This window comes from Anomalospiza imberbis, chromosome 4 (assembly GCF_031753505.1).
Source record: "Anomalospiza imberbis isolate Cuckoo-Finch-1a 21T00152 chromosome 4, ASM3175350v1, whole genome shotgun sequence".
Classification (NCBI taxonomy): domain Eukaryota; kingdom Metazoa; phylum Chordata; class Aves; order Passeriformes; family Viduidae; genus Anomalospiza; species Anomalospiza imberbis.
The window spans coordinates 12,076,735-12,090,341 of NC_089684.1; the positions used below are offsets into that span (position 1 = coordinate 12,076,735).

General features: G+C 37.0%; 1 protein-coding gene across 5 annotated transcripts in view; it reads left to right on the forward strand.

Annotated features, from left to right (window-relative positions):
• Positions 1 to 13,607, forward strand: part of SPOCK3 (SPARC (osteonectin), cwcv and kazal like domains proteoglycan 3) — a 167,754-nt gene that overhangs the window by 69,689 nt on the left and 84,458 nt on the right. For 4 of the 5 annotated variants that reach the window (XM_068187120.1, XM_068187122.1, XM_068187121.1 and 1 more), the window contains one exon: positions 3,117 to 3,231. The exons of the other annotated variant lie outside the window; for it this stretch is intronic. In XM_068187120.1, coding sequence (XP_068043221.1) covers positions 3,117 to 3,231 — 115 coding nt within the window. The remainder of the gene's footprint in view (positions 1 to 3,116; positions 3,232 to 13,607) is intronic. 5 annotated transcript variants of the gene reach the window in all.

Genomic DNA, 13,607 nt, shown 5'->3' on the forward strand with positions numbered 1-13,607 from the left:
ATGATAGTTTTCCTGAAATAAACGTATACATTTTCATAGTAGTTTAGAATATTTAGAATGATTCCTTGTAGAGACCAGACAGACACATAGTCAGACATGTCCCTGCGTTGGAAGGGGAGTACATTTCTTCCCCAGCATGAAGAACTTCAGGCCCTGGTTTTGAAAACTGTTTTTCTTGTGGTTTAGCCTTTATTTCTCATGAAAATTATTCATTTGTCAGTTCCAAGTATCAAATAGGCACAAGAGAAAGGCAAGCCATTTCCATGCTTTTGTAAATAACTAATTTTTTTTCTAGTCCTTTCAAAGCTGGCAAAATCAGTAATGCAATCTGATGTGGATGCTATATACTTTATAGTGTAGGATTGACTAGAGCATCTGGTGTTCAAAGAGAAAAAAGAGGAAGACTTATAGTGGTGCTCACAATTTCTAGCAAAATCTCTTTCTGTGTTCTTTCTTGTTTTATCCTCTGGCATATTGTTAGTCCAGGCAGACATTTACCCTTTAGTTAGTTCAATTTTTCACGTTCCAAAAATATGCGGTTTTTTATCAGTTATTTATCTGATCTCTCCCTTGCTGTTAAAAAAAAAATGTTTCCAAGGATATACATTATTCTCTGACTTCTGCATCAGTAAAACTTAGTTCAGTAACTAAGAAAGTTTCATGAAAAAGTACTTGGAAAAGGGAGTCTGTGTGTCACACATAAGGCGAGGTAAAAACACTTCCACAGGGAGCTTGTAGCTGACAGAGAACAAGTTCAGCAGGTCATGGAGTGATAATGTGAGTTTGTGTCGGTGGCAAGACCGTGAGTGCTGAACATGCTTTTGAATATAGAAATGGTCTTGTGGTTTTGGCACCCGTGACTCTGCTGGCTTACTCACCTTGCTTAGTGAGTCTATACCTCACCTGAGGTGATCAAGGGTTACATACAGGACATGATAACTACTGAGTCAGCAAATAGCAAAAGATTATAATACTTATATCAGTAAATACTGAAAGTCCTTGTTTCCATGTGATACCCATCTTCATGTTGTCATAAAGGCAAAGTGGGAAATTACCATCTCTTGCTTGTAAAGTTGGGTTCTGCCTGTTATGTTTTGCCAAAATGGAACATACTGCCAAAACCATATTTTATGGCTAGCTAAATTTGATGGAATTGTCTAAACATACCTTCAGAGTCCCAAGAACTGTAGAAATGAAACAACCATTTCAGTGGGAATGGTTACATGATCTCCCCTGTTCATCCTTTCTCCTGGAACCTCTTTCCTACTTGGTATTAAACTCAGCATCCTTATATGATTCCAGGTTTCTGTTACTCATGGATTTTTTTATTTCATTAACCTATTCTATTTTACAGAAGAGTTATCTGAAGATAGGCCATATTCCAGTATTGCTACCTTAGTGTCTCCATCAGGGAACATTCTGGGAAGAGGTACTTGGACCAGTACCTTAAATGATTACTAGTAGCTGGTATTGCATGCTGCCTGACATGAAGCAGAGAAAATATTTTAAATGGAATCTAAAATCTAAAGTAAATTGGAGAAGGATATGCTCTCCTTACTTTTGACTCCAACTCTCTAACCCTAGTTCATTTTTTTTTTTGCTGCAGTTGCTTCCCATTTGTATAGAATTGTTGTAGTCAGATTTATTATGGATTACTTGTGGTGCTTTTATGACTAGTTTGTCGTAGAAATAAAAATGTGTGGAAGAAGGAAGAATACCTCTTTTCACATGTCTTTTGCTGCAGTTAACAAAATACTTCTTTTCTATCTGCATTGAATTATTATTATAGCAATGATTCCATCACTTTACTGCTTTGATAATAGTATGATCTATTTGTTTTTGCACAGCTGAATGTATTATTAAAAAAAACCTAAAAAAATCAGACTATATTTAATCACACTCAGCACTACAACATCGTGTGTCAAAACTGCAACTAATGATCAGCTCAGTTCTTGTTTTCTGGGTACATGCATGGTTAGGAGGCTCAGATTAATATCCTCTGTCAGGTCACACAGAGATGTGGTTAAAAGATTACTTTTGATTGTGAAGAACAGAAGAAACATAAATTTTCTTTCAGAATATATATATATATATATGCCAATGTATGCTTTCCGGCACATTGTGTGATTGTTGGGAATGTCCTCTGCAGGGCCGAGAGCGGGACTTGATGGTTCTTGTGGGTCCAACTCAGAATATTCTGTGATGCTGTGCTATTTTATAAGCAGATGCAAGAAATGGGGAAAGAGCATTTCTGAAATATAACTAAATACTGGACAGTAATATGCTAATGTGAAGAAGAACACAGGAAAATTGAATTCCAGTTGTTTATGGCTTTCTTGATTCAAAAAAAAGATACCAATAGGAGTAAAAAATCCAGTTTTGGAATAGTTAGATTACTTGAAAGGACACCATGGAGATCAGAGAATGAAGTTTATTTTCTCTTCTGAGAGCTTAAATTGGCAGATGCTTTTCTATATTATAGCCATGTAGGCATGGCTACTCCAGAAAAATGCAAATTTAGTAGTAAGCAAAAACAGCATTATTTGGCTCTTCAGTATTATAGTCAGAAATCATTGTTTGTACTTGGAGTTGTACTTCAATAATGAATATGGATAATGACTAAAGGATCAGCTAAAAAAAAAAGCAAAAAAACAAACCACAAAACAGAAATAGAAACTAGAAGGAGGTAGAACTTATGTTTAAAGATGCACTCACACAAATCACTCACCTGCATATTTTAGTTTAATTTTTCTTTCACTGAAATCTCATCTGAGTAATAATTTCTAAGTAAATTCAGTGTCATTTTTCACCACTTAATGTTGACTAGAGAGAACCCAGTTGTGTCTTAGTAAGCACTTAAAGGAAACTGCTTTCAAGGTGGCAATACCATTATTTGAGGATTACAGTCAGAGAGTGGCAGTTGTTAAAAGAGTATAGCAGGGAGTACTTACCTACACAACAGCTGTATTTTTGTATTTTTTCCTGCTTCCTTTCACTCCAGCACTGTACAAGCAGCGGGCCAACCCCCTCCACATACTGGGTGGGTTTTATATGTGGTGTTTCTTGCCTTAATTTTGTATTCTAGATAACTGTTAACTTTCTGAAACTATTTTCAGCTTTAGATCCGGCTAAAGATCCATGCTTGAAGATGAAATGTAGTCGCCATAAAGTCTGTGTTGCACAGGATCCACAAACTGCAGTTTGCATTAGTCATCGAAGGCTTACACACAGGTAAATACTTTCCTATAGACATTTTTGTAGTGTTCGTGACTGACTTGTAAACCATTAATCCATTATAATTAGTTTAATTACTTAACAACATTGAGCAGACTAGAAGTGGATTTTAGAAGTCAGTATGTATACGTAATTTGATTACAATGTTTACTACTTAATTTTTTTAACTAGAATATTAGAAAAACATACATATTTAAATATTGCAAGCTGCTGGTACAAATGCATTTAGGGAAATACCCACTGTGCCAGTACCAAATGAATAAAATTATTGTGATAGTATCCTACTGCTGTACTTTATTTGACATCATCACTTCTTATATGAAGCTAGAGAACTCAAAACTGCCTGCTGAAGTGTAGGTAACAGCCTGATATAGTGTAAGTTGTTTGAGATTAGTGGATTTTTTTCCTCTCTTCTTTTTCTCTTCTTCTGTGCATTCTGATTTTCTTTTCCTGCTGTACAGGTTAAATGTAAGGAGAAAATATATAACAAATTCATGTGTTTTTGTGGCTTTATCCGAGTCAGAAATATGAATATATAGGACCTGAAACATACACTTAGTTGATTCATGACTGTTGTGTGCTAAGGAGATGGAGTCAAATTGCATTTTTGACTTGGCATTGTTCTTTTTTTCACACTTCATTAGGAGAAACGGGACACAGTAGAATGGCTAAATTTCAATAAATTGATTTAAATAAGTGTCTGTTAAAGTGCTTTGCTCAGTAGGGGCTGTAAAGAGCTGAGGAAAATAAGACTTCCTTGTGTGTTGGAAGAGGATCATTTCAAGTACAGTTTTATGAATGATACAAGGAATGTTCTTCTGAGTGTCTAGTTATGTTAAATACATCCATCTGGAGCTTTTCAAACAAGCAAGATAGTACATAGTGAAAGGAAAAGTTTAAACTGTTCTCAATCTGCAGCTGTACTTAGCAAAAAAAACTGTACTTGTGGAGTTACACTGTTTATATTAAACAATCTCAGTGTAGAGCTAGACATTTTAGTTTGATAAGATGATCTATATGGTGCAAGAATTATTAACAGACAAAGGTAGGTAGCCTGCTTTGAACTTCCTGTGAAATGTTGGGAATATATGAGTGTTAACTGTGAAGAGACAACATAATAATTCAAAATTTCTAAGAGGTATTACATGTCATGGAAAATAATGAAAATAATGGTATTTTCTACTTAAGTATACATGCAGTAGGTGACGACTGAGAACTCTTAGGTTAGATGAAAATGCATACTCTTGAATTAAGAAACTTTTTGACATCAACCTTCATCCCTGTATTATTCCTCCCACAGTTCTTAGTACTCTTTTAGAAAGGTAATATTTTAAAAGACAGAACTTGCCTGAATAATATGCAGTCAATAATGGGAAACTTTGGAATGGCAGAAACTTGATGTTTGTAAAAACCACTGTAAATCTAGTCCTGTAAGGTAGATGAAGCAATTTTTTACCTACCTGTGCTAAGCCAGGGCAGGATTTTCCCAAGTTTAGATCTCCCTATTCCCCCAGATTACAACATACAAGGAGAAATCATTTGCTTTGTGCTTTCTTTCTAAAAAGGTTTTTCTTCATGCAGTTTCTGACCTTTTTGTAACATGGTGGGATTAAAGTAGGAGTATCATAAACACAAGCAGACATGTCTGCTAGGTCTCTTTACCATGACTGATTTTCTTTGCCTAACATGTTATTCCTTCACTTTTATCTACAGTTTGCATACAGGTTATCAGTAGGGCCATCTGTTTCTCAGAGTTCCCAAAGGAACACTCTGAGAGGATTACACTCTGTAGGAGTGTACACTCTGTAGGAGTTTGTCGCGGTGCGCTCGGTGTTACGTGCTTGACAGGGGTGCAACACCTCCCCCAGGGCCCTGAACCTCCTATGCAGTCACCGATGGATCAGCATAGAAACGCGAGATGGGCCTTGCTTGTAAATCTGAGGATCGTTCATTAAACCATAAGGGTGAAAACAAAAGCGTCCATAACTCAAATGTGGAACAGAGGCAGGGACCACGAATAAAGGCAGGGCAGTGAGTTTTAAGGAACAGGAGCAAGGTGGGGTTTAGGGTAGGGAACCAATAACAGAGTGGAACAGAACGTGGAACAGAGGCAAGGACCACGAACAAAGGCAGGGCAGTGAGTTTTACGGGACATGAGCAAGGTGGGGTTTAGGGTAGGGAACCAATAACAAAGGGACTGGGGAGGAACACAAGGCGGGGATTACAATGTTTAAACCAATAGGGAGTTATAGGGGAGGGGAACAGTTTAACTAAACCAATGAAACGTCAAAGGATACAAAAATGACAGGGAAATCTCTGGAAAAAGGGGCAGGTATGAGGGAGGACTGACAGATGGGATTAGACCAATGCTTGCGGGTGGTGGGGTACAAAACCAACTATTGAAAATAATAATGTAACAAAAACACACCACAACGTGAGTCTTGGTAAAAATCAGATGAGAAAGCATAACTTGACAGTTGATAAAATAACCTGTCTACCAGTATCCATTTGTGATATATCATTTGTGTGTAATCTGTTGTGAATAAACATTTACAAAATTTCACCCCAGTAATCCTTCCTTTTTTGCTTAATTTGTCTGTGTGCACATGTGGTGTTTCTCTAGGATCAGATAATATGAATAATTAAGAAAAGGCAGTTGGAGATGTTTTCTGAAAAAAATAGTTGAGACCTTTTTCATGAATTCCTGGGAACTCTTCATAAAGAACTTGCCCATGGATTTTAATTTGGGCATATTTGCTGTATAGATCCATAGAAGTTCCAGAGATTTTCCCAAGACTCTTGCACAGGAAAAGTAGTTTAGAGTATATGAATTGATACAGTGGCAAAGATGATCCCCAAGAGACTGTCAGGGAAGAGGTGACTTAGCACACTTCCAAGATAAATAAAAAGTTTATGTGCAGCTTTGGGATACCCGCAGGGAAAGAGGCATGAAATACAGTTACAGCTGAATAGTAGATTTTTCTGTAGTGTCATCAAGTTGAAATGCTCTGATTTATACTTGAATTCTCTATTACTAGAAGCAGCATTCCCAAGAAGCCCTATTACCTAGTTCATAAATTTATGTTTATAAATTCTGTTACTTTCTTTAGGTAATAGCATAGAGAAGTTGCTAATCAGTGAAGACTGATAATTGTATCAAATGGAGAACTCAATTTAGTAATTTCTCTTGTTGTTTGTAAGAAATTAACTTGCAGAAAAAACACATAGGCATAGAAATTGTTATTCAGTCTGTGCTGTCCTAGGTGTTGTTCTCTGTACAGTGCAATCTCCAAACTATTGTAGCCCAGTTTGGATTACTGAGGGCCCCTCAGCACCACACAGTGAAGCATGGGTCGATATCCCAGCCACCTGCAAGGCTGGTAGTGACATGATATGACAAGGTCCCAACAGGATTAATTAATGTGACATCGCATTTTAGTGATGATTCTATCTGTGCTTCCAGAAGTATTAAAATTTCTATTAGCTTGGGGACCTCAGCACTGTGATCTTGCTGCCGTGTGCTTCCATTTGTATGGTTTCAAAACCAGCTCCTGTGTCTCGCTGTCCTTTTCATGGGGTTGTGGGTCAGGCAAGCCTATGGTTTTGCTCTTTCCTCAGTTTCCATGGCAGCAAGGGAGCATGATCTCCTCTCAAGGTTCATTTCCTTTTCTGGTAGACTGCCAAGATGGCAAGTCCTCTTCTAACACACTCCTGCAGGGCCACAGCACAAGAGCTTCCTTTATGTGCTGTCCTGGAAAGACTGAATAGCATTTGACAAAAAGATGAAATAGGTGTTGTAGATCATTGGTCATGAGAATGGTTGGAAGTACCAGGACTTTGAAGACTCGGGGTCATGCTTAAAGGAGCAAGGTTTTTGTTGGTTGCAGGTAACAGCATTTGCATCCCTGCTGGCTTTAACTGTGTTGGAAGCTGTGTTCTGTGTGCTGCACACTTAGCTCTCTGCTGTGAAAGAGAGGTCATGTACTTGAGGGGAAAATATGCAGGATATGTATATAAAGGTTGTACACATTATTCCTATGTAGATTGCTGGAAGTATCTGAAAGGGAGTATCTGCCAAGACTACAATGCATCATAAACAGGTAATGCAAACTATGGTGTAAAATAGAATTTTCATTGATTCTTTGGAATTTGGAATTTTGTCATTAACTTTTCCTTTCGGCTGAATGATGTTTTGCCATCCCGTTGTGCTTTCCAGTTTATCTTTGTTGGTTAAGTTAAAGGGCTTTATGGGGAAAAAAAACCTGTAAAGGGTCTTTATATGAAATAATGAAATACTTTGGAGTATACCTTATTCAGTTAAAAATAAAACTTGCAGAATATTAAATACAGTATTGGTTGTATTAGGATGTGTTGATGTGAGTGTTACAGTGACAGGCAGGATATTCATCACACTAGGAATAATCATCTACTCATTTTACCTTCCGATCTCTTCACTCTCAGGAGATTTAGTTATTTGCATCTGCGGTGCTACGAATCTCTGGCAACTGTGCATTCACCCCTGTGAGCTTGGGGAAGAGGAAAGAAGTTACGTGAGTGTTCTGCCAGAAGACATTTGGGCAGGAATAAAAAGGATGAGTCAGAGGCGAGGGCTGTAGGTGGTTATGGACATTTCATAATGCCTGCAATGGTTTGTGTGCTTTTTGTGTATTTAGCACAGCAGGTGGTAGACATAAATCCTCAAATCTCCATGTACTTCTTGTTGTTACTTTGAGTGAGCACAGAATATGTGCAGACACCATGATAAACAGGAGCTCATTAAGGCCATGCAAGCTGGTAACTAACCAGGCTCAGAAAACTGGAAAAGTTAGTCCAGTGGTGACCTATCCTAGATTTACAGGTCCTGACGAATAGTATGTTAACTTTCTTCTAGATTTGAAAGGGATAATTATGCTATTGACACATACTATAATTTTCACTAAGATTGACGTTCTGTGAATAGGCTGCAGTATTAAACTAGGCAGTGTATAGGTGAAGTTCTAAATCAGTAGGTTATCTGCAGATGAAGAGCAGGAAAACTTGAAAAAATGGGGAAGGATTGCTGCCCAGCAGAGAATTTTAATGTAAGCATAACAGTAAACATGGGGCAGTGCCTGTGATTTCAGGAGAATTACTTTATTGGAATCCTTTTTGTACTCCATATTTGTCAAAAATATTTAAACCTAACACTTAAAGGTGAAAGAAAGAAGAGGTGTGGGCTCTTCTTCAAATGTTTCTCTTAGCTTTTATCTCAAATCAGCTGCAGGAGACAATTTATAAAGGAGATGAATTCAGTTGAGACCTAGTTATTGTACAGCCCATTCCAAGATTTGACTGCTTACAGCTGGAAACCAGTGAAGAATCTCTCAACATGATTAGTCTAAAAGTTCTGAAAATTAGGAAATTGCAACACAGTTTTGGGCCAAAAATCATGTTTCAAGTATATCCCGGTGTCTTTGATATATTAGAACCTAGTGACTTACATTGTACTTCCTCATTGATCCTAGTGGACTCTGATTAAAAAGCAGTCTCTTTTTCTTCTTCCATAAGTAGTAGAAAAGTACTGTGGAAAATTGATTTGATACATGTAATCAATCAGTGCTTGGAGACACTAAATTATTTAGTGCATTGAAGGTGTGTGCAGTTTTTCTAGGCAGATGTAGATCTGTCTCTTTCATGAATTCCCCACAAGACATGATGCCCCCTGCCCCCACTGTGAAGGTCCTGCTATGCTCTTATGAGTTTGTTTATGTGAATTGTGCAGATCGACACAAAGGCTCCCTGCTATGGCAGAAGTAGATTGCATTTGTCTCTGCCGTAGCATGTTAAGATGAAATAACAATGTTTAAAGACCTGACAGCACTTATTGTGTAAGTGATATTGAACTCCCTATTTCTTTGGGTTTTTCACCTTCTCCAATCATTTATTCTTAGGTTTCAGAGTAAGCAGTAGTAACTGGTTTCCAGTAAGTATTAACTAAGCCAGAGATTCTGGTGATACTTGTAATTCTAAAAAAAAACCTCACCCTGTCGCCATTGAGGCAGGATGGGAATGAAAGAGACTCCAAGTCAGAAGGCAAGAAGAGAACTGAACTGATTTATTTCAAATACATTGTTCTTTTTATAGGGAATATCGTGCAGACCAGTTCCATTGGTCTTAAAGTAAAAACATCTCTCTCCGTTGGTGCACTGTGAATGACGCATGGTGGTAGAACATATCTATAAACAATGTGAACAACAAGAGAGATAAAGAATTATTTACATTCCTATCGAGCTCTTTCCCAGGATTAGCCTGGTAGAATATCTCTCCTTTTCTCTCGGACTGAACTGAGAACATCTTCACCCCATTTTATTAAAGTAAAGGTTAAGGTAGGACTGGCAACTTTTTAATGGCAAAAACATTTCAGTTACAGATGTTGATCATCTGGAAAATAATGAGAGTTCACCAGTCATGAATAGAGACTCACAATAAGAAAGCATTTTTCTAAGTTAAAAGTAAGATTTAAAAAATAATAGTGGCTCTTTTTCTAGTAGAGCTCCACAAGGCAGATTCCAGAGAAGTGTGCAGACTGGACATCTGTAAGGTGCAGAGCTGGGTAGAGGTGAGCAGTATAGAAGCCTAATGATAGAGAATTCAGTCTCTAAGAATTAGTGACTCTTTAGAATTCTGTGAAATGAAGATAGATTTAGTGACAATGGTTGCTTGCCCCAAGCCTATGTGGAGTAGGACCCAAATTTAGGGATTAATAAAAATTCTGCAATATTTCTGCTTATGGGTGCAGTCTTCAAGTTATGACAGTTTCACAATTAAGGAGTATTAAAGAGTTTATTACAGACACACAGAAGCTGGTAGTGGTAAAGATGTTGCATCACCTAATCCAGTTTACTTAGGTAGAGGAGTAGGATAGCTTCATAGATTTTGTGGTGGCATTTTATCTAGTTACAACTTCCTTCAGGGTTTTGGTTTAAATGACATTTTGAGGTGCTCATTTGGTTCAAGTCATTGGTCATCTAGACCACTCTCTTGCCTTGGACTCTGTCCTCTTCCAGTTTTCTGAAGAATGTGGAAAATCAGTCTGAATTCATTTTATATGAGAATAATTATCAGAAGATCTTCCCTGTATTTGGTCACCTTAGTATTTTAACTTGAGGAAAATGTTCCATCTCAGCTTGGAAGTGATGAGTGTTGGGCCTTGGAGCATGATGTGGATTAGCCTGGATGATGTGACAGAAGCTCAGAGTAACACTGTAAAAGAGAGCCAAAACCTCTTCTGTTTCTATTCATGTGGGTACTGCATGGCTGAGATTATGCTCCCAAGCAGAAAAAGTGAAGTCAAATTTGTGAGGGGCGTATTTGTGCCTGTATGTGAGGAAAATTCACACACATATATAGTGCATACATGTGCATACATATGTGCACATACATATATATTAATGAGTAAGTACACATGCATATGTATTCTTTTTGTTCATGTTGTATGGATGCATGTATCCCAGATTTCCAAAACATCATACTTCTGAACATGAGGTATTTTGCTATCTCTCCTCCTTTGCAACAAAGGAAAGAGGGGATTTAATTTAGACTTGTTACCATTAAATTTCTGATTAAAAAAAGAAAAAGAATGCAATTGCAAATCTGTAGTTGTATTTGCTTTCAAAACTCTAGTCTGAGCAGTTTTGAAAGCAAATCTATTAAAGCTGATATGGAAGATTTTCTAATTTGGTTAGAAAAAGAGGAAAAGAAGCAGAGAAGAAGGAACAGCATAGCTTTGTAGCTTTCTTGTCATTTTAGGTGCTGCAACGTTATTAAAAAAAAACCCAACAAAACAAACAAGCTTTAAAAAAACTGAAGGAAAACAAAGGACTTGCTTTGGGCAGATTTTGTGAAAGTTGCAAACACCACTATTGAGGATGTCATCATTTCACATTATAATGCTGCTGAAGAAGGCCAGCTGGTGCAGTTAAGTCCCTTATTGGAAATTTTAGTCTGATTCATTACTGTGATTTGTAGTTGTACACAGAAACACTTAATCATTCTTATCCTCCAAGCTCTATTGAATCTACTGAAGGCTTTCTGGTTCTTTGCATAATTTGTGCTGCCAGTCTGCCAGCTTGGCAGTGTTTCAAGCTTGTTGCATTATCTGTGTTTGTTTGCACAGGAAGTGATGCTGCACGTAGGCTGAATTTACAGTAATTCTTTTGTAAAAGGCTAATGAGCAACACTACTTCATTCACAATACTAACATTATATAGCTTTGATTAGACCAATTATTGTGTAACTATGCCATTGTGATCATACTTGCACTCTACAAAGTACTGAAAAGGAAATTTGCTTAGCTGTAGCTTCATTGAATTTGCTGAGAAAATAATTTGGACTTTTATGTGCTTAAGAGAGGTGAAAATTTGAATACGGTGGATATTTTTATATGCTTTGCAATTTAATTTATTAAAGTGAGAGAATGAAGCCTCTTTTTTTGCTCTCCACTTCATTGCATTGGGGAGGAAAGAAGGCGACTGACACTGTGCATCGTACATTCTGCATGTGCTGTGAAAGCCTGGTAATTCCTTGGTGAGCTTGTGTTCCCTCCATTCATGTTTGTAGGAGTTATGGGTACACAGCTAGAGGAAACCAGGATCCTCTCATGGAATTCTTTCTCTCTCTTTATGGAGCTTTTGCTAACACTAGTGGAAGACTTCTGTGTTGATGCATTGTGTATTGCAGTATTAGTGTTGTCCGTATCAGCCTTGCTATTTATTAAGGTTGTTACGAAGTCATACAGTATTTATAATTCCTGCTGTCCAGCTTCAAAACTCAAAAACTGCTGTCCTTATAGGAAAAAAAAAAAGCACAAAAACTTATCCAACCCCTGGCCTTCTCAAACTGTGTCTGTAAAAATTGAAAATACTAATTTTTTAATGCTTGGGGTTTTTTTTGTTAGTTTCTTTTTTTGTTTGTTATTTTTTTGTTTGTTTGTTTTTAGTATGTAAAACTGATTTTAAATAAAAGAGACCTAAACAGAGCCTTTGTATTCTATTTGTTAGCAGAACAGGAGTTGTCCAATATACTTTCCCTATTCAAAAACCCATGATAGGCTTTTTTTAAGGAAAATGTGGAGCTCTATGCAAGACTATATCATATGGACTTCAGTAAATTTAATAAGTCCTGAGCCTACTCATTTTCTACCTGCTCCACAAGAGCTTGCCCAGAATCTCAGTTGCCTGTAGGAGTGAGAGGGTGTACTGGGTAATCAGTGCACATGATGATTTTTTGGGGTTGTTTTTTGGTTTTTTTTGGTTTTTTTTTAATCAAGAGAGTTCTACTTAGAAATTCTGCAATGAGATTATAAATTAGGATTGGGTTTTTATTCAGGAAAATTGATTTCAGCTTGCTGTATTTCTTTCTGTCTTGCTGTTGGTGGCTGAAGACTCACTCATTTGTACGTTCTCCTAAGAAGCAGTGAGTTAGAAAACTTCTATTCACAAAGTAGACAGCAGGAAAGAATGTGACTAGAAAATGGGACTATCTAGGAAAGCTTTGCTGGTAGAGTGTACAATTTTGACCAGTCCTAGGGGATGTTAATGCAATGTCATGTTTGTAAAAAATGCTGTGTCAGCTTTTGTTGTGTTGTTTTAAAATGGTCTTTTTCCTTACAGTATTCCTGAGAATCTACTTTAAAAGATGGCATTTTTAACAAAAAGGTTAGGAAGAATGATGAAGACAGTGCTTTTAAATTACTTCTCTACCCTTAACTATGAAGCTGTGATTGCAGTCTGCAGCAATAACTCACTGTGTACAACTGTAAATGCTGAAATAATACAAAATGATAAGTCTTTTTTATCCTTTATTAGAAAAGGTAGGCAAAGCGAATTCAGGAACAGTTCAATGCCCCTTCCTAAAAATATGTGTTAAGCTTGTGATGTATTTTTATGGTGCTTTAAAAATTAGCTGTCAGAATCAGTTTTCAGTGTACTTTATTAGAAAATATTATCAAGTTTAAAATAGCTGATGCAAACATTTGTAATCAGTTAATGCTTAATTTGGAGTTTCTTCACATCTTAAGGGTTTTTTTTTTTCCCAGTATTACTGCAGTACTCTAATACTAGGTAATGGAACATGGTAGAATTTCAGGATGCTTGTGTATGGAGGGTTCTTTCACAGGTTTTAAAATTTAATTTTGGTTATAATGAGGTGCTTTTATTACTACCTAGCATCAGTTCTTATGCATTTCATTTTTTGTGAAAGTTGTGGTTCATAAGTTGTGTTTATAGGCTCTGAATACATCTGTTGTTTTGCTTATGTACCAGTGGTGGGCACAGGATAGTGTGTGAAACCAAGTAGGAGTAGTGTTCAGGGAACAGAAATCACTGTACTAATTT